This window comes from Pezoporus occidentalis, unplaced genomic scaffold, assembly GCF_034315485.1.
Source record: "Pezoporus occidentalis ecotype Australia unplaced genomic scaffold, CSIRO_AGI_Poc_V1 ctg7, whole genome shotgun sequence".
Taxonomy (NCBI): domain Eukaryota; kingdom Metazoa; phylum Chordata; class Aves; order Psittaciformes; family Psittacidae; genus Pezoporus; species Pezoporus occidentalis.
The window spans coordinates 2,491,295-2,516,825 of NW_026916052.1; the positions used below are offsets into that span (position 1 = coordinate 2,491,295).

Genomic DNA, 25,531 nt, shown 5'->3' on the forward strand with positions numbered 1-25,531 from the left:
TTACATTCTTAATAAAGTCTTATTTTTATTTATAAAATGGTGCATTCTCATATTCTTCCCAAGGCAGAATGGAATATAGAAAACCCTGCAACAACAAATAAGGTAAAAAATAGTGGGAAGGTGAGAGGCTTAATAAGTCTGTGTTGGTAGCAACGTGAATTCTCTCTTATGCATATTGTCCATTTTACTCTGTATTGTAAGTTCATTTGATAACTTTAGATGATTTAATCTTCTTTATATCACGGCTTTGCAAAATCAAGGTCCCATCTCTGAATTTTCCGACTTGTCCTGCAGGCCAAATGCTAGGCACTGATTTCTTCCTTTTGGCCTTCCTGAAATAGGAGAACAACAACACAAAAGGAGTAAGAGAAACAACAGAAACTCATGAAAACTCTTAGTATGGTGAAAAATATTCAAGCAATCAGTGTTTGGTATTATGGAATATCACATCAAAGCAAGTAATGACCCCAGAACGTTTACTGCCTGCATAGACATTCAAAATTTGCAGCGCATTACCAAGTGATTTATATTTTAAAGGGTTTAGAAACACAAAGACTTTTGGAAAGAGCAAGAAAAGTGCATTTCAGTGGACCTGCTACACTACGATTAAGAATGTCACTTCACCTTTCAAGCCTCTGTATACTGTAGCTTGTGTTTTGCACAAATTAATTCTCAGAGTGAATGCTCTGTGTAAGTGGCATACCCTGGGTCTGCACTCAAGGATTTCCATCCGTCTCACCTCTGACTGCAGTCTTAGACATGTTGGCACAGAACTGATGTATTTTCAGTTAAGCTGCATAACTAAAGCTTCTGAAACTGTGAAGACACAGAGCAACATCACCATTTTGTGACTGAGTCCTTCTGCAGTTGGAGAAGTTCCTTCCACTGTGATCTGCATAACTTCTGGTATAAGACTGTGCATACTTACATTAGGAAAATACACTGGGGAGGCTATACAAACGCAAGTTATTTTTAACCATGTTAAAAATGGCTCACCTCTCCTTCTGTTCTTTCTTCTTCTTAAGAGTATCACCTTTACGTTCCTGCTTTTAAAGATACATATTTTAATGGAAAAGGAACAGAGCATATTGGCTAAACAACCACCTGCACAGACAACGTATAGTTGGTAGCCTTTGCATCATGGAGCAGCAGACATTTAAAGCAGGTTGGGAGACCTTCTGATAGGCCAAGTGATGCAACACGTTACAAAGACACTGCTAGGAGTGCCCAGAGGCCTTCCTGTCACCTTATGGAAAGTACAGCCCTCTCATGACTAACATGCTGCCCCTGCTATGTGAGGAAAGAGGCTTGCTTTTTGGGCATGTGACAGATCATTGGGTCAAAAGATGGACTTGCTCCCTGGCAGGTGTGTCTTGTCACCTGACTGAGCATACCTGTCAAATAATAGGGTTCAACCATGTCTGGTCATGAACTGGATGCACTTTGAGCCACATGAGAGAGGAGAAGCAGGTCCCCTAGGTGGCATGGAACAGGCTGGTTGAGCAATTACCCGCCCCACATTCTGCTCCCACCTACATGAGAAGGCTCCACGGAGAGGCAGGGAGTAGGCTCAGAGCCAGATGGGCCATATTAGAGGACAGATGCAATAGAAACCTCACCCTTGCTTTAAACAATGAGCAAGATCCTAGATGGAATTGTGCTGACATAAAAGCAGCTGAAGATCTGTCTCTCTGTGATCAGACAACATGCAACAAACTTTCATTGAAGGGCACTTTTTCCCCCTTAAGAGGCAAGAGAAAAAAACAACAACAAATCAACAACTGGTGATTTTGTGTCATCAGTCTATCAGCCTCAAAGGATTAAGCAGTGAAACCCACCACAACACAAGCCTAACTCCATGGCCTTCACACTGCATACAGGCAGCTTTTACTAATGAGATTAGTCTTGCTGCAGCCAGGAACCCACTCCATGGGGAGCAGCCAGTGTCAAGCTGGGGCACTCCTCCTGCGCCTGAGGCGTTATCTGTCAGGGTCTTGGACTAGCTCTTACATGCTGCCTTTTTACATAGAAAACGTAACACAAACCTTTCCCTTATCATCATCCTTTGCTGGTTTTTCCTCTTTCATTTTCTTTTGGTAAGTCTTGTAGTTCCAATGTTCCTTTTTTGGGGGCTGCAATAAAGAACGGGAGGGATACCACTGATGAAATTTTCAAATAGGTTCAAAAAGTATTCACACACTTGCACAGACAATTTCCTTTTGAGTGAGAAGAAGGGACTAAGGAATGCAAGGTAGACACATAGAGACAGTAAAGAGGGATGTTTATGCTTTATATCAGTCCTACAAGGCTTCCACATAACACACTGAACTAGAAAGAAAACCCACACCCGCCAACCCCCCAAAACTCTACAATTTTATTTTTTCTTTTACACTACTGATGATAAATAAAATTGTAAAGTTCTCCCATCTTTAACTCAACAGAAGAGTGAAGCTTTAAAGCGCAATCCCCTCTCTCCAACAATTTAATTCTGAATGATCTGATTAAAAAAAATAAAAATAAAAAAAATTAGTAAGTGTTGGTTTCTGCCCCATCACTCATATTTCATCTATACAACATCTCTGATAACACAGCCACACTCATTTTCTGAGCATCTACATAAAACAGACAAGACAGAATAGAAAATACAAAAGTAAGGATGGAGTGGAAGAAGGGTCAGGGCAGGGGATCTTCTGTTTCAAACAAATAGTGGCAAAGCTCTCCAGTGCTTTTACTGCTTTCCTGCACTCTAACAGCTGGGTGACAGCACAAACCAAGTGACAATTACCTTAGCTCCCAGCATGATAGCACGCTCCTGTTCCCATATGCGTTGGTCCTGCTTCTTGTAGCCAGTTATTCCAAACTTGTGCACTTCCAGACGAGCCTAAAACATTACAGAAAATTGCAAGCACTTCACAGTCTGTCCAGCTTGTTGTAAAATAACTCTTGACAGACTACAACAAGGTCATACTCCCAAAGAAACTCTGGCTAACACCTGAAATCAATGTGCTATAAAATACAACTGAATTTAAATTTAAAGCTGTCCTGCAGAACAGTTAACCACTGTCTATCTAATCTCTGGGTGGTGAGGGCTGTCAGGACAATTTTCCATTCTCATTTCACATAAAATAACATGGAATGTATCTCCTTCATATAAAAATAAATTATATTGTGCTGCACAAAGAACAATGAAATGCTCTACCCACAGCACCCAACATTTAAACAATGTCCTCATTCCTTGGCTGGAGAGCACTTAACCAGTGAGAAACATAGATGGGCAGAGGGTGAAGTGGTTTAACTATGCACATACATATACCTGACACTGCACAAGAATACCCTTGCAAAACCAGTGTTGAATTCATCATCTTTTTAAAGTCAGTGGTTAAATCCCTGCTGTTCTTAGCAGTACAGAGCTCCATACAGAATCTCCAGTGAGAGATTTCACTGGATCACAGCACATCCCTGCAGAGATCAGGTATATAAAACAACTTGCACAGATCTGCAAACAAATCACTAAGAAGGACAATGCTAGTTGAACAGATGAGACTAAAAAGACAAATGGAAAAAAAGTCATCTGCTGTTTCACAAAGAGATGCAAATATACTTTTGCGCCCTCACACATGAGAACAGAAATCCAGGATTAACACCATGGCCTGAAAGAGCTCTGCTAAACATGTCGGTACTTGCACAGCTTTTCACATCTAACATAGAATGATCCTCCGCAAATTCTCATAGAAAGATGAGAAAGAAAGGACACAAAGTTGTAACATGCCTCTTTTCAAACAGAACAGTTGACAATAGCCAGCATGCACCCTTTGGCATGGCATGCATCCAAAATTACCTATAAGGAAATCCTCACCTACAAGACATAACCTTTTCTGGAAGCGTTTCCCATCAGTCCCACCATGGCTTCTCCAAGGATACAAATACATATACCTGCACACTAAAATAGAGAGATTAGATAGGCCCTGCTGACTTACTTTTTCAAAGTTAAATTCTTGTTTGTCTGCATTTTTCTCTTCATCCACTGGTTTGGTCTATAAACAAAATAAATAATTTTGAATTAACATAACTATTAACACCAGTTTAAATGCTGATTGTAATAGTCTTCTGGAAAGTAGTGAAATGTTAAATGATTTGTAGGGAAAAGTATACAGCTTTCCAGCAGTACCTTCTTCTGGGTTCACTACCTGGATTTATCAAAAGACACAGTCTCAATGGCATTTTTAATACATAGATATTTTAGGGTCTTACTGAAACCAACTTGCACAATTTATAGGGTGTTATTATAGCACAGTGCATATAGCTTTGTCCTGCATTTTCTTGCCTGGATCATGTGCTAACACTTACAAAGCATTTCATAATTCAGAAAGATACTAACGGCTATAATTAACTTTTATACTTTCAATTACAAATTACATTTTATGAGAGAAAAACTGACATATATGAGGTAAGCATCACACGTATTCCCATTTCCAAATCCATACCAAACTGCTAACGCAAGTCAGGGCATGAATTTTAAGTCATTCTCTTTGAGATGGAGAGCACAGGGGTAATAGCTCATGTACTGATAGCTAGCAGTGACATGCAGAACAAGCTTAGTTTGTAACTGCAAGGACAGATATCCAGATATATCCAGCTCAACTAATGCAAGAGAAACAGCTCCAAATGATGCACTGTCAGCAAATGGTGAACTCCACTTAATGCTGTTTAAAGGAACTACTTGCTCAAAATGAGATCAGTGAAAATTACATCTTTTCTACTCCCTGATTTAAAAAGAGACCTTCCATCAGCAGTACTTGGTTTGGAGAGGAACTCTCCAGGGAGGACAGACCTTATCCTAGGAAGAAAAAGAAGTGCAAAATCCCCAGGGATAGCTCCACACCTGCTTGGTACGAGAACATCCCACATGGGACACTTCAGAGCAGTAGCAAATCAACCAGGGTTATTTTGGATTGTGCCCAGCTCCTGATTTCAAGGGGGATGTGCTGAACCACCTCTCTGAACAGATGCTCTGCCTGCTCCCAAGCAGGCTGGGCCAGGTGGAGAAACAGTGGTCTGTTCAAAAGTAGCATGTACTTGTCTTTCCCTGCTTGCTCTCAAGGGCACTATCCTCTCTAAGGAAGCAGGAGTATTAAATATGTGTTAAAACTGAACCTAAAGGCTTTTAATGCATTTCCTTTTCACTCTCCAGGACATTGAGTCACATATTCAGATCCCAGGCTTGTATCAGCTCTTCCCTCTGCATCCACCAGAGGCAAACCCAAACTTCTCTCCACTCTGCAAAAGTTTCTACATAAAATTGTCCATTTCGATCACACACACAAAAAAAAGCTATTTTGAAAACATTTTATTAACAAGCCTAACGCCAGTCTTTTCAGGGAGAAAAAAATTAAGTTGTAAAAATTGTTAATAAAAATAACAATCTAGGCCAATTTTGAGAAGAAAACATGCCAGAAAAAAAAAAAAAAAAAACCAAACAAAAAACCACAAAGGTGTATGGATTCAGCCAACTGCTTGGTCAGTCTCTCAAACTTCCCAATTCCAAGGGTCAAACCCCAGACATCAGGAAGTCTCCCTGAATTCAAAACAGCTGTGTTGGCCCTTCAGAGCTTATTTTAGAATTAGGCTTCTGATGTTATGGCCATAAGCTATGAAATCTGGTGGCCAATCAACCAGCAAGGTACCCTCTGCTCTGCATGAAAGGCAGCTCAGCTTCCAGCAAAGCCTCCCCAGGCCTCCTGCTGTTGAAGAAACTCAGCCACAGGTTTTGGTAGCACAATGGGAATTTAGCATCAGCAAACCAAACCAGAGGAGTGAGATCTAATGCCTTCTCACATTGACCAGCCAAATGTGATCACAGAATCATAGAATAGTTAGGGTTGGAAAGGACCTTAAGATCATCAAGTTCCAACCCCCCTGCCATGGGCAGGGACACCTCACATTAAACCATGTCACCCAAGGCTCTGTCCAACCTGGCCTTGAACACCGCCAGGGATGGAGCATTCACAACCTCCTTGGGCAACCCATTCCAGGGCCTCAGCACCCTCACAGTAAAGAACGTCCTCCTTATATCCAATCTAAACTTCCCCTGTTTAGGTTTTAACACGTTACCCCTTATCCTATCACTACAGTCCCTAATGAAGAGTCCCTCCCCAGCATCCCTATAGGCCCCCTTCAGATACTGGAAGGCTGCTATGAGGTCTCCACACAGGCTTCTCTTCTCCAGGCTCAACAGCCCCAACTTTCTCAGCCTCTCTTCATACGGGAGGTGCTCCAGTCCCCTGATCATCCTTGTGGCCCTCCTCTGGACTTGTTCCAACAGTTCCATGTCCTTTTCATGTTGAGGACACCAGAACTGCACACAATACTCCATGTGAGGTCTCACAAGAGCAGAGTAGAGGGGCAGGATCACCTCCTTTGACCTGCTGGTCATGCTCCTTTTGATGCAGCCCAGGATACGGCTTTCTGGGCTGCGAGCACACGCTGAAGCCGGCTCATGTTCATTTTCTCATCAACCAACACCCCCAAGTCCTTCTCCGCAGGGCTGCTCTGAATCTCTTCTCTGCCCAACCTGTAGCTGTGCCTGGGATTGCTCCGACCCAGGTGTAGGACCTTGCACTTGGGCCTCCAAGACGCATGTTCCTTGTGAACAGCCAAGTGGTGGTGTGATACTAGAGAAGAAAAGAACGCTTTGGCAGATCACATCCACACCTACTGACAAGAACAGAGCAGCACACAAAGTGCTTAGGCACAGAAGTAGCCAAGAGGCTTTGCTTCCTGTTCATTGATTTCTCGCTGTAGACAGGACTCTTATTAAGAGTCTATCTGCAGATTGATTTATTTTGTTGGGATAAATCTATTTCAAATATAGGATACTTATTCCAAGATCTTTTAAAATTGGAAGGAAAAAAAAAAAGTGTTCAAGTCCTGCCCCTTCTTCAGATGGCCCCTATCAGCAGCACTACTGCAAATCTCAGGATTGGATGCTGTCAAGCCTTGCACACACATTGCCAAAGGATCTCGGATTTCCAGCTAGCTGTACTAGCAGGAGGGAAGAAACTCGGCATGGGAGTGGAATTATGGAAAGTATCTCACAGTTTACAGTGTCAGACCGGGGAAACAGAAAAACTAAATCACAAACATACAGAAACGCTTGCCTCCTTTCAATTGTCACGAGGAAAGGGCATCCCAGTCCAGCTCCGGCTCAGGGTCAAGGCTCCGGTGGGGCTTAAAAAGAAATACCTCACCCGCCCGCCCGCCCTCTGCCCGGCCCTACCTGGGTACCGCCGATGGGGGGCGCCGGGGGCCCCTTCTTCTTCCTGCCCCGAAACACCACGACCTCCACAGCCGGCGGCGCGGCAGAGGGCGGCGGGACGGCGGCGGCATCGCCCAGCTCCGCCCGCAGCTCCCCGAAGAAGTCGCGGGCCCGGCGCCGCCCGCCCACCGCCAGCTGCGGTTCCCGGCTCTCCTCCGCGGCCGCCGCCCCTGCGCTCACGCCGCTGTCCTCCGCGGCGCGCCGAGCACCGGTCTCCTCACCTGCGGGCGGAACACATGCTCCGGGTCAGCTGTGCTGTGCGCGGCCGCCGTCACCCCGCTCCAGAGTGAGAACGCGCGACCCCGCTTCACCCCCCTGCCCAGCCTCCAGGGAGGGCGCCGCTCCCGCCCGCCCGCTCACCCACCCAGGTCATAGAGGGCACCGAGCACCGCCTCCAACCGGCGGCACGGCTCCCGCGACCCCATGGCAGCGGCGGGCGGAAGCGCGTTTGATCCCAAGCGGCTCCCGTCGCCCCCAAGATGGCGCCGCCCATCGCGCGGTGCCCCCGCCCTCCTCCGCGCCTGCCGCAGCGCTCCGGGCAGCCGAGCCGGGGCGGTGCGAGGCTATGGGTACCGCGGGAGGTGGCCGCGGCCGGGAGGCCACTGCGACGGGGTAGGGCGGCTGAGCGGGGCGCGGGGCGGCGCGGAGGAGCGCGCAGGACCATGGCAGCGACTACAGCGGCAGCGACACCCGGGCGGGGGCGACGAGGGGCACCCATGTACTCGGTAGGCAGCGTCGAGGAGCGAGGTGCGGTGCCGTCGGGGAAGGGGCTGCCCGCTCGCCCCCGTGCCGGTGCCGTTCACTCTGAAGCGGAGTAACGGTGCGTGGCGCAACCCCTCTTGCTCCCGGCTTGGGGGCCGCGCTCCGGAGGAAGGCTTGCGGGTGTGTCGCGCACGACTTCCCCGGCCTTACCCCCGGTGAGGGGAGGGGGCAAGCGGCGGCGCGGCCTCGGTGAGAGGACTCCGCTTTTCGGGATTTGGGCGGTCCGAGCTTCTGCCGGGCCCCAGCTGGGGCAGGTCGTGGCTAGACAGGAACCGGACATTTCCCCTCGCAAGTTCACCTTCACTAGGCGGCCTGCTTCTCCTCTCTGGCTGCTTCCCCAGTACCTGTAGTGTCAGTCGCGACAGTCGAAGCCCGACGCCGAGCGCTGCTTCCCCCCATATATATGCTGTGAAACGGCAACCGGTTTAAAGAAGGTCGGGCTGGTGGTGGCTTGGGCTCTTCTTGGGAGCAGCAGTGTCCAGCAGCACTGCAGCCAGACCTGGAGGAGGAGGAAGGGTTGGTCGGGGCTGTGGGGGCTCCCTGTGGGAACCAAAGCTGCCAGAAGCCATGAGTTCAGTGCTACAAAATTGCAGTAGAGATGGAGTGGCGGAAGCATGTTTTCCCGTGTTACATGATGGAAATGGCTATTGACCTTGCCGTTTCACCACAGCTCCTGTGCTAGCCTCGGAGAAGGAGGTGTGGGTGCGTGCATTTGGAGGAGGGGACTGGGAAGAGAGGGAAACAGCTCCTGATTTAACCAAAGATTCCTAAACTTGTGTCTCTTGTCTGTATGCTTGTATCCCAAGTGCATCATGAACACCCTTGTTTTGTTGCTTTCAAAGCTTCTTCAGAAGCAGAGGAGTGCCAGGCTTCTGCTGTTTGTCTTTTGTACTTAACCGGTGTTGCAATAACAGTAGACATAACTGGATTTTCTGATGTTAGGGCTTCCAGCAGCCTATTTTCTCAGTGTGCTCTCTCTACCAGTCAGCACCTGAAGCTGGAACAGCAACTTGGCTGTAATGCGTGAAAGTCTAATTCTTCCGTTGCGGTTGGTAAAGTGTGTGTTTTGGCTCCCTCAGCCCTACTTCAGGACAGAGCGTGAAAATAACTATTGCCATGGAGAGAAATCAGTTGCACATAAAATCTGTAAACATCGAGTGAAGAGCAGTGATAGCTAGGTGACCTTTCAGTTGGTCATGGCCTTGTCAAACCTCCACTCACCAGAGCTGCGTTAGGGAACGGCTACAGCAGCACGGTGACGGCTGATTGGGTGCTGAATGCTGGGCTGAGTGCTGGGTTTTGTGTAGTTGTACATTGCAGGATTTAAACTTTGGTAATTGATGCAAATGGTGTGTAGATTTTCTGAGCAATGACTTGTCACATACTGAACTAAGTAGGTATGTTCTTAGAGCCAGCTAATGTTTTCTGGTACTCTTCTGAGATGCTTTTTTTGCTATTACAGAGCACAAGGGATTTTTTTTGTTGTTCTGTTTTGTTTTTAATCAAGGTGGTTGATACAAGGTGTCCATGCCAACAGATGGCTAATACAAACTATTTCCAGTTTTCTTAACAGTTCTTAGCATGCCTGGCGCTTGCAAAGCCAACTAGTTGAAAGCTGTGGAAGAAGAAGGATATAAAACTGATACTAAACCATACAGGTGGAAAAAAAACCCAAACCTTAAAGTTTTGAATTAATATTGGCCTGGGCTTAATATCTTTTATAGGACTGTTTTAAAAGTCCCTGGGGAGTTTGTTCTGCTGCTACTGTGGGACAATTCTCTAAGTTACAGTAGTGCAAAGAAACATTAGATGATCTACCAAATGCTACTGGAGAATAAGGATGGTATCCAAATTTACTATACTGTGTGTGAAAAATAATATGAGAAGGTCAAACACTATGTTAGGATGTATGCTCTCTGATAAAATGAAATTGGCTTTCAATGCAGTTGAGGCTTTGAAGGACTTTTTGTGGTTCTTGAGTGGAGATACTCCTGCTTTTGGGGCTTTGTTTTGCCAAATTATCTTGTCCTGATGAATGGCCAGGGACTGAATGTTGCTCTCTACTTTAAATGTCAGCTGCACTGACCTGCTGACAGTGAAACCTGATTCCCTCTCCCAAGGCTGAAAACACTGCTGGGCTCTTTGCTTCTCTGTTCCCGGTGTTCTCCCTGGTGTTTGCAGGCCAGGCTTTCCTCTCGGCATCAGAAAAGGTCAGAGCTCATGGAACGGCAGGGTTTATCCTTCATTGTCAGACTGGTTCTGCACAGGTTGTATACAGCGAGGGGAGGCAAGGCAGAATGAATGAAAGGGATGCATGTACTACCCCTTCAGGTGGTGCTGCAGAAGACATCAGCATTCTTAGTTTTAGTGTGTTCTTCTAATGAGTATGCTTGATCATAACCAATACTGACTGACACCTGCAGCAGGACAGATCTACAATTAATTCTTGATGTACCATTTGATCATTTGACCATTAATTTCCTGCTTAGTGGTGTTGGTTACTCAGAGGCCGTGCTCTGTTTTTACCTAAGTGTGCACCCTGTTGCATTTTGATCTTCAAGTGGCTGATAATGCTCTTTTATTTGTTCCTGACTGGCTGTGTTTTATATACCTTGCTGAAAGCCAGCGCAAATCACCGAGATCTGAGATATAACTTAAAGTAGCGGGGATTATTTTTTTGTGTTGATGATTATGTTTTTATAAGGTCATTTGTGGCACTGTATTCATGAAGTTGTGAAAGCTGGAATCAAAGGTGATTCAGTTAATACCTATTAATCATGGAGATGCTGGAGGCAAGGCACTTTAGCTTTCCAAGCCCAGGTATTTTCTCAACTTCCTGCTCTTGGGCAGAATTAAGAAGCATGACGTGGGGTGTTGCGGATATCTGCAGTTGAAAAGGGCTAGGGGTTTTGTTTGGCAGTTTTGTTTTTTGGTGGGTTTTTTAGTTTTTGTCTGCATCATTGTTCCAAGCAGGTAATACTTGTTATGCGCTCTGAGTGTGGAATGCAGACACTTATAGAAAACTAAAAAAAAAACCAAACCCCAAACATTGCAAAAGTATTGCATGTTGGAGCACCTCTCCTGTGAAGACCGGCTGAAAGAGCTGGGTTTGTTCAGCCTGGAGAAGGCTCAGGGGAGATCTCATAGCAGCCTTCCAGTACCTAAAGGGGGCCTACAAGAAATCTGGAGAAGGACTTTTTACAGGGACATGTAGGGATAGGATAAGGGGGAATGGTTTTAAACTGAAAGAGAGGAGATTTAGATTAGATATTAGGAAAAAATTTCTTACTATGAGGATGATGAGGCACAGGAATAGGTTGCCCAGAGAAGTTGTGGATGCCCCATCACTGCAGATGTTGAAGGCCAGGTTGGATGGGGCTTTCAGCAACCTGGTCTAGTGAGAAGTGCCCCTGCCTGTGGCAGAGGGGTTGGAACTCGGTGATCTTCAAGGTTCCTTCCAACCTAAACCATTCTATTATTCTGTGATCATTTTGGTACTGCAGCCAAGCAGACCACTGAATGGATTGAGACAGTGTCTCATTATTTGTTTGTATGTCCCCAGCAGAAAGAGCTCACATCAAAGAAAAGAGATGAGTTTGAAGATATCTTGGAGGAAAGACGATTGTCCAGTGACTTGAGATACGCAATGAAATGTTATACTCCTGTGATCTACAAGGGGCTTTCACCTTGCAAGCCAAACGCTATTAAAAGTGCTGTTCTCCAGTCAGAGCAAGTTCAATATGTTATCAAGCAGGTGAGTCTGGACACTGAGCTGCAAGATGTGGTGGATTTAACATAGCCAAGTTTTGTGTGCCAGCAGGGAAAAAGATTATGGCTGACCTTGTCAAGCATGATAGCTGTACTTCAAAAGACAGTCCAATAAATCAGTAACTTGAGAGCTGTGCTCTTTTGGCAGGAAAAACAAATGTTCATTTACCATGGAGTTGCCACTGAAGCTGTTAGATAGCTGATTTATGAAATAGTGTTTTGATTTTGCAACACTTCACCATCTAATTTATCCCATGTGCTCGACTGGTATTTTTCCTTCTCCATTGTCTTTGCACAGATCAGCATTATGAAAGACATAAGCACTCTCCGTCTTAGTAGATGCTTTTGTACTTTGAGGATGTCTTGGAGGAATTTTATAGGCTAATGATGCATTTATGAATCAGTCATGAATGCACCTTCCCCAAAAAAATGAGAGTTAGATTTCATAGAGAATTCTTTAAGTTAGAAACACTAAGGTGTAACTATAGCTTCATTTTAATATGAAAGGCAGCTACTACTTTGTAATTAATAAAATATTTTATAGTCAAACAGGCGTATATTTTACATTGTGTTGAAGTGGCTGCAATAACTGTGTTAGTTAGCAGGGTAATTATTTCCAATATTAATGAAAAATAATTCCAGGCCAGTAGAGGTATGTAACATATTGTGGGGAGTCCTGAGTGGCTACCATAACATTTTTCTTTTTCCTTTTTTTTCTTTAAATGGTCAGTGTTACTTATGCTCTATCAAAGCCTGTTACAATGTGACAAACTGGACCATGTTCTACAAAGTAGTCCTGTTGCCATCATGAATGGCTAAGTTGCATGAGATCAAAAAACCCGAATCTTTCAACTTTAGAAGTACTAAAACATTTACTGAAAGAACATATTTTACAGAGGTGTTGACAGAAAGACATCTGTGTGACTTCTTTTCTTCTGAAGTGCTGCTTTTTTGATGAAAAATGATTTTGATGGGTATTTTCCTGGCTGGCATCAAGTGGTTGAAGGGAGTTTAGCAGACCTGCCATTGCAACCTAGTTACCAGCTTTGCACTAGGGATTACTGGAAGTACCTAACTGAGAGGATCTTGGGCAGTATGCCTAACACTGCAATTAAGTGTGCCTCCTGCCTGGGCAAGGTTTAAAAAAGCATACTAGAATTTGTTCTTGTGACAAATTGCTGGGGTTACTAATGTTCAGTATGGGAAATAAAGTGAATTTGGTTTAGTTTGCTGTATGTGACTGGCCTGTTATTTTGGGGTTTTTTTTTTTGATTTCTGATTTGGGGGAGTAAATGCTTAGCTCTCTAGTGGATGTGCACTTAAGTCACGCAGGATCAACTATGTGGTAAGCCTTTTACTGTGTGGTAATCCTGTTACTGGTGAATGAGACCAATGTCTCCCTACTGAACAACGAGAATAAGGTTTTTTTGCTTCCTAAGAGAGAGTGGTTATTTTAACCACTTTAAGAAGAAAAAAAAACATGTCCACTTGAGCCTTAGAAACTCAGTTATAGCTCTGCAGGATGAAGGATAACACATTTATTAAAACACAATTAAACCACTAGATATGATACTAGGGTAGCGTATAAAGGTAGATTGGAGGAGATGGATTTTCTCCTGTGCTCACAAAACAGAAATAATATCTAGGCACTGCTGGCCTCTACACAGAGCTGTGATTTTTGGAAGTTTTTTTCCTTCTGCCATTCCTTCACTTTCTTCCTCTGTGTTTGGTAAAAGGCATGTTCCTCATTCCGTAACAGTAAAAGACTAACTTTTCCGTTAAATATTTCTAGATTCAAAGCATCAAATAGGAGGGATGACCACTGTCTAAGTCTGTTTTCAGAAACTTCAAAAGGGAATGTGCATAGCAACAGAAAAAACATCATTGATATGCAAACTTTGTAGAGACAGTGCTTTGTATGCTTCAGTTAGCCATTGCCAAAGTAATACATTACAAAGAAGTTGAAGCGTGATAGGGCTGAGGTTTTTCAGCCAAGTAGTAAAATCTAATGCACTTAAACCCAAGTGCACTTCAGAGATTTACTTGTGAATACCTCTGCAAACACAGCTTTCATTTTACGAGTCAAAGAAAATGGCACACAGCCTTCTTCAGGCAGGAAATATTCCTCCAACTTAAATCTCCTCTGAAGATGCTAGAGGTTAAAACATCCAGGTGGTGTGTTTAGGGGAGGGAAATTGTTGCACACACATACCACCACCACCCCTGCCCCGCCACTGATATCTAAGCTCATTCTCTATTTTAAATAGCTGTAAATTAGTGCTCTGTTGTTGGCGGACACTAAACGGATTCTGTATGATATATTATCCATGCCTGTCATATAAAATAAAATCTTGCTGACTGTTGCAGTAGTTCTGTAATTGTTGTGGCACATAGAATGGTGTGCATGGGCAATTAAAAGGGATCAACATCTCACTGCTGTTTTGTTTGGTTTGTTTCTCTTTAGTTAGCAAAAGAGATGGGAGAATCACCCGATATTATTCAAGAAGAAGCCATGGAAATCCTGGATGAGATGGGGCACAACATGCAATTAGGAGCTGTCAGATTTTTTGCATTTACTCTGAGCAAAATATTCAAACAACTTTTTCAGAGAGTTTGTGTGAATGAAGAAGGAATGCAGAGAGTGAGTACTCATGGAGGGGGGAGGAAATAACACTCTAGTTGTAATATTTTCATACCAGTCACTTGGACAAACACTTTAACTTTTGTTCCAAGTAACAAACATGAAAAGCATCGTTTGGAAAAAAAGACTGCACTTGTGTTTATTACTGTATTTCTTAATAAGGGGGGGGGGGAAGACAGATGATATATAAGTATTTTAAAGGCAAACAGCAAGACTTTTTGTATGTTTTCCAAATGCTTCTTATGGTAATGAATACCATGTGTCAGGGATTCTGTTAGACACTGAGAGAGCTTTTCTCTCTGATATTATATATTTAATAATGTGTTTTGCTGAATTGAGAGTGAAAACCTCATGCTATGTGGCTGAGTGGGTTGGCTGTTCTGCAAAACCTTCATACAGCTAAGAGTGGTGAAACATTGTGTGCCTCTGAGGCAGGAAGTGCCTTAAGTTTCCATCAGTTTCCTGTGGAGCTGTTGTCATTGCAGAATGCTGCTGTTCTGGAAGGTGCAATGCATTCCCTGGAAGACAGCAGTGTCAGCCTTGACAGTCCCTATTTGCTTTCCCATTCCCATCAAAATGGGTTTGAATTAGACTATCACGTAATGAGGTGGCCCTGGCATTTGAGTCCTTTGATGTTTGTGAACCACAGATTGCTAGTCTGGAAACTACTGCTCCAAGCTTCCTATGGTTCCATTCTGAAACAGGTAGAAGGTATGTGGACAGAGAAACTACCCTCAAACATGTTAATTTCTATTTGTCTTAAGCCCTGTGAAGTTCTGTATTTGCAAATTCCAACAGTCAGTAAATATTGAAACAATATTGTTCTGTTTTTTTTTTGGTTGTGGTTTTAGTTGCAACATGCCATTCAGGAGCATCCGGTTGTACTGCTGCCCAGTCATCGAAGCTACGTAGACTTTTTGATGCTGTCTTATTTGCTATATACGTATGACTTGGCTTTGCCTGTCATTGCTGCAGGAATAGGCAAGTATGTTCTTTCAATAATGTTTTCAGGATTCAGACAATTGGTAGCAAGGGGCCTGGTAGCTGCTATAGGTATTTGTGTTTAACTTCTGTTCCAAATATGTCATCTTAAGATCTCCTTGGATGAGATTCCTACAGTGTCTGAAAGCTTCTCATTGGTGCTGAGTCCAATCAAGATGAGGTTTTTTTATAGCAAGTTTGCCCAGAAGTACCCTATCTGTAGACCCAAGGCTTGGGCAAAGACAGGTGTTATGAAGAATGTGTGCATAGCTTTTTTGGCCTGCGAGCAGGCAAAAATTTGCCCAAAAGCTATCATGTATGCAAACCTTTTGTGATCCTTTATACACTTGTAAGTGCATTCATAGTAGCCAGATATGAAGTGCCAGCACCTTGTGCTTGTTGCTGTTGCAATTGATTCCCTTGAATCATTGGCAAAACTCTGTTACATGAAGTGCTGAGCGCAGAGCTGGCTGGGAAATGAAATTTCACATCAGAGGTCACAAGTTTGGACGTACTTAATTGTAAAGCAGATGAAACCAGAATATTTGCGGGAAACAATTTGTGAAGACTTAAAGAGTAAATATATTCTGAGTTAATGTGCTTTTCGCAAATCCAGACTCTGGCAGCACTTAACTGAGATAACTGAGCACTTCCTGATCTTGGAATTCCTGGGTATCAAACCAGGTCTTTTAAGCAGGCAGATAACAAGCTCAGGTCTGGTGTAGCACTGTAACGTGCACAGGCATACTAGCAAAGATCCGGGAGCCCGTTACTCTACTACTCTGTCTCTTGGTTGGTTAGGATAGGTTAGGAAGAGGAATCAAGAGGTTAGGAAGACCAGTAGAAAATCAGCGGAAGCTGGGAGAATGTGCTTTCTAGGGGAGACAAGATTCTGCCAGTCTTTGACTCAGCAATGTCTTTCCTGTGTGATGAAGGTTAGATTCTGGTGAATTCAGAAGCTGATGTCATACAGCTTCCTCAGTCAATGTGTCACAGCTGCTTACCTGTCACATGTTGTTCACAATCTGCTCACATGCTGTCATAGGTATCGGTGTAATCTTTTGCTAAATTTTGGATTAGAGTCGTTTTGAGTTTTGGGCCTCAAAACAGTCTCTTAAGATACTGTTAGTTTAGCTGAGAGGGATTTTTTTTAGTGATTAACATTTTTTTAAGTGTTTTGGGGTCAGAGTTCTTCAGAATTAGGGACTTGCAGCTTGATTATACTGCTGCATGTGTGTATTTTAAATTCATCTGGAGAAAACACGCTTTTCTATTGTTGTAGTTGCATTTGCTGCATGTTGTGTTACAGGTTCATAAGATGCGTTTTACAAACTAACTCTCAAAGTGGTACTTGTGCTGAGTGGAGAAATGCTCTCCTAATATCAGTGGTAGGTGCCTCTGCTTTGTTAGTTATCACTTGGCTTCAAGTACTGTATGGATAGATCTATGAGGATTAGCTAAGGGAAGATAAACAGTTGTCAGTTACACCAAAGTACATGCTTATATAGTACATTAGCAGGAATCTAGTTGATGCTGTGATTGTGTTTATGTCTCAGGAGCAAATCAGATTAGAGGCACAGATGTGGTGTAGGCTTGAGGTCTGTGATAGGATGTGTTTCAGTTCCTGTTTGTGGGGTGGTGATGGGAAGCACTGGACATGCAGCCACCATCCTGGCTGGGAGGTTGAGTATGCAGCAGGAGGGTGTAAGTAAGGGAGAGGCTAGAGTCTATGTTGTGGTGAGAGAGGGAGCTTAGGAGAGTAAGGAAAAAAAGGTTTATTCTGGTAATTGAATCAGTGTGTTAGAGAAAGTGGTTGATTCTGCTGGTTGATATTAATCAGTAAGTTTTGTGTGTGTGATTTTGGTTTTTGTTTGATTGTTTTTCAGATTTCCTAGGAATGAAAATAGTTGGTGAGCTGCTACGAAGGGCAGGTGCCTTTTTTATGCGACGTTCCTTTGGTGGAAACAGACTCTACTGGGCAGTGTTTTCTGAATATGTTAAAATGATGTTAAGGGTAAATAAATTACTGAACTCTCAAAATGTGTTCTTGAGAAATACTCTGTTGGAATGATGCATGTGAAATATGCAAAATGGTATAGCTGTGTGATTGAAATTCTTCACTGTGATCTGATTAAATGTATTTTACCTCAGAACTGCTGAGGATGAAGCGTATGCATGCACTCTATTGGTATGGTTCAGCAGTAGGCAGTAAATAAATTGCTGCTCATCAGTTGCTTTGGATCATGTGCTTATATCATGACAGACACAATATTTTTTTAACTGTATGTGGCAAATACAATGACTGAATATAGGCTTTGAGATGACTGGAGTTAGACAGGCATGGCTTCCATTAAAAAAAAACAACCCTTGCTTGCATTTTAAGTACTTAAAACTATTTGAGGGAAGTAAAGAAGACATGGTTGTTTTTTTTCTGACCAGCTCTTTTGTTTTGTTTTATTTTTGAAGAGTGGCTATGCGCCAGTTGAATTTTTCCTTGAAGGGACTAGAAGCCGCACCGCCAAGACTTTGACTCCAAAGTTTGGTACGTTTGTTGAAAACTCAGAACTTTCTATGATTATTAGTGTTTTCATCAGTGGCTATGTGCTTCATAAGTCCTTCAGACAGGAAGGGATGTTAAAGTGGTGGGAAATTGGTGAGGTCTGTCAGGGTAGTGGAAAATGCTGTGATTGGAGTTCCAAGGCCATACAGGGAAAGGCAATACAATTCTCTTACACTCTACTGCTTTCTCCCCCTTTGCTCCATTGTGTAGTTAACTGCATAACTGTTCACCCTTTTCTTCATGGAAAATAGGTGTCCCCTGAGAAGCAGAGAAATGTTGTAAGCTAACTGTAAAAGCAATGGGGAATCATTAGAAGGAAGATGCTGAGAGAGCACAGAGCAGTGCTGCTGACAAGAGCATAAATGGCTGTCCAGATATATGGCTTACATTTACCTTCTGGTTTAAAGTTTGGGCAGTGTCTTGTGTTTCTGCTTGCTTGGAGAACAGGCACAGTGCACACCCATTAGCAGTTTTAGAATTTGAAGATAATCTTTTTCAAAGTTGAATTGCATTTGCTTTTCCCTCCTTGAAAAAGACGAGTGACTTCTTTCCAATTTGCAGGTCTTCTCAGCATTGTGATGGAACCATTTTTTAAACGTGAAGTCTTTGATACGTACCTTGTTCCCATCAGCATCAGCTATGAGAGGATATTAGAAGAATCCCTCTATGCATATGAACTCCTAGGAGTCCCAAAGCCCAAAGAATCTACATCTGTATGTAAATTCCTTAAGAATGGCACATAGGTGAATGTATACACACCCTGTAGCACCAAAATTTGAATTTTGCTCTTCCCATTTTCATAGGGGTTGTTAAAAGCCAGAAGAATCCTCAGTGACAATTTTGGTACCATACATATCTACATTGGCCAGCCAGTATCACTTAGAACCTTGGCATCTGGGAGAATAAATCGGTGCCCATACAATTTGGTTCCCAGGTACCACATCTTTCTGTAGTGTATACACATGAAAAGCATTTGTTTAGTCCTCACCTATGTAAAATAATTAAGGTGTTCTCTTGTACTTTGTTTTCAACTGCTGTCACCTCCCCTCCATCTGACTATTTAGACCGCCAAACCTGTTTTGTCTGGGCAGAGGTTTATCATGATTGTAATTGAGTGTTTTTGAAACAAGTTGTTGCTGACATAGCTTTGTACTGTGTTGAGGAGATGCCATTTTTAAATTTAATGATGATGCATGAGCTAACCAAAACTCCATTTTCTGAGATTTCAGTGGTTTTGCTACTTAAAAGTTCCGTCTTTCTCTCCCTTATTGCTTTATTTCTGCAAACAGTTAGGTGATCGTGTGCCAGGGAGCTGTAGCTATGACTGGATTGGGTGCTTTTTGCAATTTGTTGCATAAAACATTAAGCTTTTGAATTTTATTTGACAATAGCAAGTGTACAGTTATCAATAGAGAGATCTATTTCAAATACTGTCTGAAAGCTACTGCTGTTTTTCTCTGTGCTTCTCAGTAGTATAGATGCTGGGTGCTATGAAGTAGTTATGGGTATGGGAGCAATACAAGAGAAAGAAGGATGGGTGTGATTTATATTTAGTTTTTTTGAGCTCTTTACCTTGAACTGCATTGTTCTTTCCAGGCATCTTCCCCAAAAGCCATCTGAGGATATCCAAGAATTTGTCAGTGACGTAGCTTATAAAATGGAGCTTCTGCAAATAGAAAACATGGTTTTGAGCCCATGGGTGTTAGTTGCTGCTGTCCTGCTCCAGAATTTGCCAGCCATGGATTTTGAGCTTCTAATAGAAAAGACCGTGTGGCTTAAAGGCTTAACACAGACTTTTGGAGGATTCATTGAATGGCCTGGTATGCAAAATATGTGTTATTTCTATTGCTTTTGTTGCTCGTGAAGGATAAACTGTATTTCTGTGGAGGCAGTGTATGGTGACAACTTTACAGACCATTTTCTTGGAATTGTAAATGGATTTTATGAAATGCTAAAAATGATGCTAAAACATGGAAGGTTTGACTTAGTTTGTAGAAGATCATACTTTAAAAACCAGCTTGGTGGAAGCAGAACAGATGTTTTATTGTTATATCCCAAAGAGTGGAATGAGGAAGAAATTAAAAGGTGCTTGTATTAGAGTATGAGGTTTGCCTAGTGTTTGTCTTTTTGAACCTTACGTCAGCCCAGGCAATTCCATGATCTGCAGCAGTTAACTTAGTGGAACACTATAGTTATTGCTTGATATTGACTGTGGTAAAAATTGTTACTGTGGCAAAGAACTAGCAGAAACAAATGGGTGAGAGAAAATCAAAACTGTAAGTTATCTGTTTATTTTTACATTTTTACTTTATCCCCAGAAACAGTGGTGAAGTAGATCTTCTTCAAAGAAGTAGGCTTCTTTGATGGTTTTATTTATACATTTCTACACACATACACTCTTTTTAATATACACAATGTATACATGCATATTGCCTGCTGAAGGGTTGAGTCTCCTTCCAAACTTTCTTAACAGTTGTTTTAAACTTCCCTGTGTGAGCCAAGGTGACACAGATAGTTAATTTTAGAGCCTCAGGACGTAAGTGGTAAAGACAGCAAAGTAAAAATACTGCGTAGTGCAAGTACATTTATCTTATCAGCGCAGGTAGACTTAATCCATGGATCTTTGCTTCTGTAGTTGTGTATAATCAAGGCTCTCTCTCACTACTGCAATAAAGAAATAGGAGCAGGCTAGAGTTACAACAAAATTCTATTGTTTCTGGAAGAAAACCACTTCTCCTTTCAGGGATTTGCTCTGCACTAAGTGCAGACAAGGTCTGCTTCTGCCAGACTGGTAAAAGGAAGAATTTAATGGCCATATTTGAACATCATTTTGAATCTTATTGCACAGTAAACTGAAAAACATACTACATTTGGGTTTGCTTATATATTGTGTTTATTTTCTTAGCAACAATGAATAAGCTTTTGTTTTAGTAGAATTGTGCTATAGTCATGGAATAGCAAACAGGCATGGTAACAAAATAGAGGAATGACAACTACTGAGCAGATTTTGTTGGAGTGTGCTGGCCCCGCTTTAGGTATCGGTTGCATAGAAACAGGGTTCATTGTTTTGTTTTGGATTGACAATAACTTGAAAGAATAAATACATTTTAAAGGCTAATTTGGCAATATCACCAAGTCAGCAACTACATGTACCCTGTCCATTCTTGTCTCCAAACAGCTCGTTGTTTCTGCCTTTGTCATGCTGCTTGGTGTTTACAGGCGGAACATTTGCTTGGCTGTTAGAAATTTTATATTAAAAACAGGAACCGCAAAATCATTTGCTCAAAACTCTGCTTCTTATTGCATTGAGAAACTTGGAAGCTTTAGCAAAACTGGAACGAAGTAGGCTGAAGGAGCAAAGAAAATTCAAGGTGATTGTATGTGAAATCTGTGTTAGCAAGCGAAAGAATTTAAAGTGATTTAATTACAGAAATGTCTGAAATTTGTTCTCTCCACCTCATACTACACATAGGCTGCAAATTCCTGGTGTGGGTTATTTTAGAACATCTCTCTAACTGAACATGTTTGATGTAATAATTACTCTTCGATCATAAAATTTGATGAAATACTGGTGCATTTTAGATTCCTTCAATAGAGTTATGTCCCCTTTTGCATCTTCCCAAGTATTGTGTTTTCCTGCTAGATAACCTGTGTGCCAAAAAAGCAGTCATGTCTGGCCTCACCCTGCATTCCAACATTGCTCGCCTTGTCGATGGCCATGTGGTCCTAAATGACAAACGAGTGGAAGATGGAGCTGTAGGGGAGATCGTCTTCAAGCATGCCCTGGCCATCCTCATGTGTGCCACCTACAGAAACCAGCTGCTGAATGTGTTTGTGCGTCCCTCTCTGGTGGCAATTGCCTTGCAGATGACACGCAGCTTCAGAAAAGGTATGTTTTGGGTAGGTAGCTCTGACAGTCTGTGGGCTGTGCTCCATGTACTGTCAGCTGTCAGAGAAGCACAAGGTTCCTGCAGCTGCTAGTGGCAGCTACCTAGGACCCTGGATAAGGTCCCATGGCACCAGGTGGATATGTTGGGAAGGGACAGAGGTATTTTGTTTGGCTTTTCTGTTTGTTTACCCTCTGGTATTTTTGAAAGTACCCTGAGAGGGTAGGGTTAAGAGGAGCAGGTCCCAGTTCCCAAGTGTCTAATTTTGTTGGTGTTCAGCAGGCTAGCTTTCTGGGTTACAAATTACACTTGCATAGTGCAGCTAGTTCTCAGTCTTCTTTTCCCGTTACTGCTTCTGAAGTATTTCAGTGTTTTCCAATACTTGGCTCTTAAAGAAACTTTCAGAACACATACCTTAGTTCTGTGCAGCATCTGATTATGTGGTATTTAATGCATGTTTTGAGAAGGTACAACCCCCAGTTCTTTCCGCTTGGTAACAATTGAATCAAGTGCTTACGGGACTTCCTGTTGTGTTGTAGTAGTTTCTGCTGTATATGTATGTATGCTTTTAATATCAAGTCCATTTTATTTGAAATAGGTACTAAAATAAGGACTAAGTGGCTTTTCACTTGTGTGTTTTAAATTAGATTTTTAAACAATAGTACTTTACAATATTTTTTTCAGAGGAAGTCTATAACTACTTCAGCTTCTTGAGAGATGTTTTTTCTGATGAGTTCATCTTCTTTCCTGGCATTTCATTGAAGGTAAAAGCATCCTTTATACAAAAACAGTGATAGTAATACAGCCAACTAAAATAGTATCTGATTGCAGGCCTCTGCCAAACAAGTGCTTTGTGATAAACACCTAAAGTGATATCAGCTTGATCTGTAAGTGGGAGGAAGAGCTTAAAGGGGGATCATTTGGTTAGTTGTGAAACACTGACTGAATCCACAAGGTTGCATATGCAATCTTCCCATCCCTTCCATTAAAACCCTAAAAATCCTGAAACTGCCCAATTCTGAACTATTGAAATTAACTGTAGCAGAAGTTTGGTTTTTTTTCATAAAGCTATCAGTCTTCCGGCACAAATTTTAAAATATATGAAAAGCAGTCTTTTAAATGAAGTTTAAACACTGTCCTCCTGCTCTGCAGTTATGTAAGAGACCTTAGGCTGTGAAGAAAAAAAAGCGATTTAATTGAATTCTGTCACAGTGTGGACATGTTCTGTCAATGCAGAAACAAAACAGGGAAAATGGGAATTCTCATTGAGTGTACACCAGGATTTTTCCTAAAAGCTCTTGCAGACCGTGTAGCAGAGGGGCACTGCTGCTCTTTCAGAAAGTTAAACTGTAGGTATTATACCAGTTAATGATCAACCATTGTGTGCCCTTGTTATCTTTGACAGACAGAGTATGCAATTTGAAATTTAAGTACCTATTGTCCTCTGGTTGATTATACTCCTCCTAGTGCAGCTGTGATCAGTTGTTTTGTGTAGCTCCATGTGTGTGGTCTTGATGGTAGGGATATCAGAGGACTGCCAACACCCAGTGCCCCATCTGTTAAAGTGTGCCTCCATACCCACTTCTTGACTACTCAGCATGGCAGTATCCACTCTGTGGCTAACATTCCTCTGATACCTTGAACTCTGAAGGTTTTGATGTTCATGGTGTTGAGCCCTTGTAGCTTTTTATTGCTGGCATTTATCTTGTGTAGATGTATATAGTACTTTGTAAGCCCTATGAGGGAAGTGCTTATAGTAAAGCCTGATTTAAATTTCTGCAGCCACAATCTTCTGCAGAGTTGTGGTGGTGCAGCTTGTGAAGGTTTTTGAAGTGAGAACTTTCCTAATGGCATAACTGTGTTCCTTATGAGAGTCTTATGGAAGCTTCAGTTGTATCTTATTTGCTTGAAAAGAGTTTCCCCTCTTTTCACCCCACACCCCATACAACCATTACTCAGACAAAGCCAGTATTGTTCCTGCATACTGCCTTATTATAGGGCACAGTAGAACTTGCTAAGTTGGTTTGTACACATCCTGCTGGGTTGGAGCTGGCTCTAGTCCAGACAGAGGGAACTGCAGGTGAGCACAAGTTTATCAGTAAAAACCCTGTTTCAATGTCATACCCAATATCAACTGGTATGTCCATGTGTAGTTTTTATTTGGATTTAAAACTGATTAAATGTGACTTTTATCAATGCAAAGGCCAAATATCTGATGGTAAGGTTTGTGATCTTTCCTGCACTAGGAAAGAGATAAGTATAATTTTCACAGGAATATTCAAGACTTGCAACTATATTAAAATCTTGTAGATTTTTGTTTTATATTGAAGAGAATGGGGCCTTTTTCAAAAGGCTTATTGCCACCGTTATGATTAGCTTTCATTGTTAGCAATCGTTGCCTTTTGCACGTTTTCTTAAGTACCAAAACCAAGCAGGGAACAGGAAGGTGACTGGCTATGACTGACTTTACTGCATTCAAGTGAAAGAGTTGCTATTATGTTAAGGGATCTCTTAGCAATCTCTGAGCAGTCTGCTCCTCTAGTCATCCATGTGTCTGTCATGTCTGCATTCAAACTCCTTGTGTTCTCTGCCATGTCTATGTCCTATCCCCTCATGTTCTCTGCATGTGTGTCCTGTGCCTTCTCCCCCTTATGCCAATACTGGCAGTAAAATGATTCTGTCATTGATGTTTCTGTAATTTTTAACTTTTGGCCATTGCATTGCCTCTCTTGTAGAAGGCAGGTCAGTGAACTATGTTACCATCTATTGCAAACAGCGGACATGAGATAAGGGCAAACCTGACTTGAAAAATAAATAAAAAATACTCACAGAAAACAAAAAAACAAAAAACCAAAAACCCTTAAGCCAGAGAACCTGACCCTATTCTGACAAAATCATGTGGGAGCTTAGTGTGGCTGTTAAAATAGCAGCCATAGGCACTTTCTCTGCTCCTAGGCTTGTTGAGCATCAAGATAGAGCTGTATTTAAGAAGACATTTCCACTGCCTTTTTGTAAGGGTATTTCTGGTATGTAGGAACATTTTGGTTCAAGTCTCTTGAGAACTGAGTTCAGAAATGGAAGTGGTGTCCTGTTGTATAGTTTTTGTGGTTTGATTTCATGCGAAAAGGCAACTGCACTTATTTTAGATGTTAAAATTTCAGTTATGCTTCTCTTCCCCAGGATTTTGAGGAAGGATGTTTTCTACTTACAAAATGTGATGCCATTCAAACAAATCAGCAGGAAATCTACCCAACGAACAAAGGAAGTGTTATAGTATCTTTCTTGTCAACTATGTTCAGACCTTTTGTGGAAGGTTATCAGGTATGCTGTTCTTTGGAAATTTTCTTTTTTCTCTCCTGTGTTTTATAGGGAAAGCAGGAGAGCTGTGATACTTCTGGAGTATAAATAGTGACTGTTTTCATGGCTGGGGAGTGCAAGAGCTGAGAAATAGCAGTGATAAATATCTTAAACACAACCCTCTCTCCAGGATCCTGATTTCAGCTTTTGGCTTAAACTTTACCAGTTACAGTAACTGCTTTGTTATGTGCTGGCCCACTGTGGGTTTATAAGCTTCATGGGGAGTGTGCTGCTAATAGGTTCATTGTGCTTTCTTAGGA

The 25,531-nt window shown here is 42.4% G+C and overlaps 2 protein-coding genes across 4 annotated transcripts in view; one reads left to right on the forward strand and one right to left on the reverse strand.

The window, feature by feature from the left end:
* Positions 1 to 7,788, reverse strand: CUNH1orf131 (chromosome unknown C1orf131 homolog). 2 transcript variants are annotated; one of them, XM_062641728.1, is made up of 7 exons: positions 7,680 to 7,788; positions 7,277 to 7,536; positions 3,978 to 4,034; positions 2,786 to 2,881; positions 2,046 to 2,132; positions 997 to 1,043; positions 1 to 332 (listed from the first exon to the last, which is right to left on the reverse strand). In XM_062641728.1, the coding sequence occupies exons 1-7, from the start codon at positions 7,738 to 7,740 to the stop codon at positions 203 to 205; spliced, it is 738 nt and encodes a 245-aa protein (XP_062497712.1). In that variant the 5' UTR covers positions 7,741 to 7,788; the 3' UTR covers positions 1 to 202. The 2 variants fall into 2 exon arrangements, with proteins under 2 accessions (XP_062497712.1, XP_062497710.1); XM_062641726.1 differs by having other exon boundaries at positions 997 to 1,046.
* Positions 7,780 to 25,531, forward strand: part of GNPAT (glyceronephosphate O-acyltransferase) — a 20,270-nt gene continuing 2,518 nt past the window's right edge. Inside the window, exons 1-12 of one of the 2 annotated variants that reach the window (XM_062641718.1) lie at positions 7,780 to 8,040; positions 11,640 to 11,831; positions 14,310 to 14,486; positions 15,338 to 15,467; positions 17,354 to 17,481; positions 17,934 to 18,009; positions 18,589 to 18,740; positions 18,831 to 18,961; positions 19,624 to 19,847; positions 21,671 to 21,916; positions 22,599 to 22,678; positions 25,095 to 25,235. In XM_062641718.1, coding sequence (XP_062497702.1) covers positions 7,795 to 8,040; positions 11,640 to 11,831; positions 14,310 to 14,486; positions 15,338 to 15,467; positions 17,354 to 17,481; positions 17,934 to 18,009; positions 18,589 to 18,740; positions 18,831 to 18,961; positions 19,624 to 19,847; positions 21,671 to 21,916; positions 22,599 to 22,678; positions 25,095 to 25,235 — 1,923 coding nt within the window. In that variant the 5' untranslated portion in view covers positions 7,780 to 7,794. The remainder of the gene's footprint in view (positions 8,041 to 11,639; positions 11,832 to 14,309; positions 14,487 to 15,337; positions 15,468 to 17,353; positions 17,482 to 17,933; positions 18,010 to 18,588; positions 18,741 to 18,830; positions 18,962 to 19,623; positions 19,848 to 21,670; positions 21,917 to 22,598; positions 22,679 to 25,094; positions 25,236 to 25,531) is intronic. The other variant, XM_062641719.1, reaches the window with a different exon arrangement.

Coding starts and splice junctions, on each gene's coding strand:
- CUNH1orf131 (XM_062641726.1), bottom strand. CDS start 7,740: ATGGGGTCGCGGGAGCCGTGCCGCCGGTTGGAGGCGGTGCTCGGTGCC. Junction 7,537..7,679: donor CGGTGCCCTCTATGACCTGG/GTGGGTGAGCGG, acceptor TTCCGCCCGCAG/GTGAGGAGACCGGTGCTCGG. Junction 2,133..2,785: donor CTATCATGCTGGGAGCTAAG/GTAATTGTCACT, acceptor TCTTTATTGCAG/CCCCCAAAAAAGGAACATTG.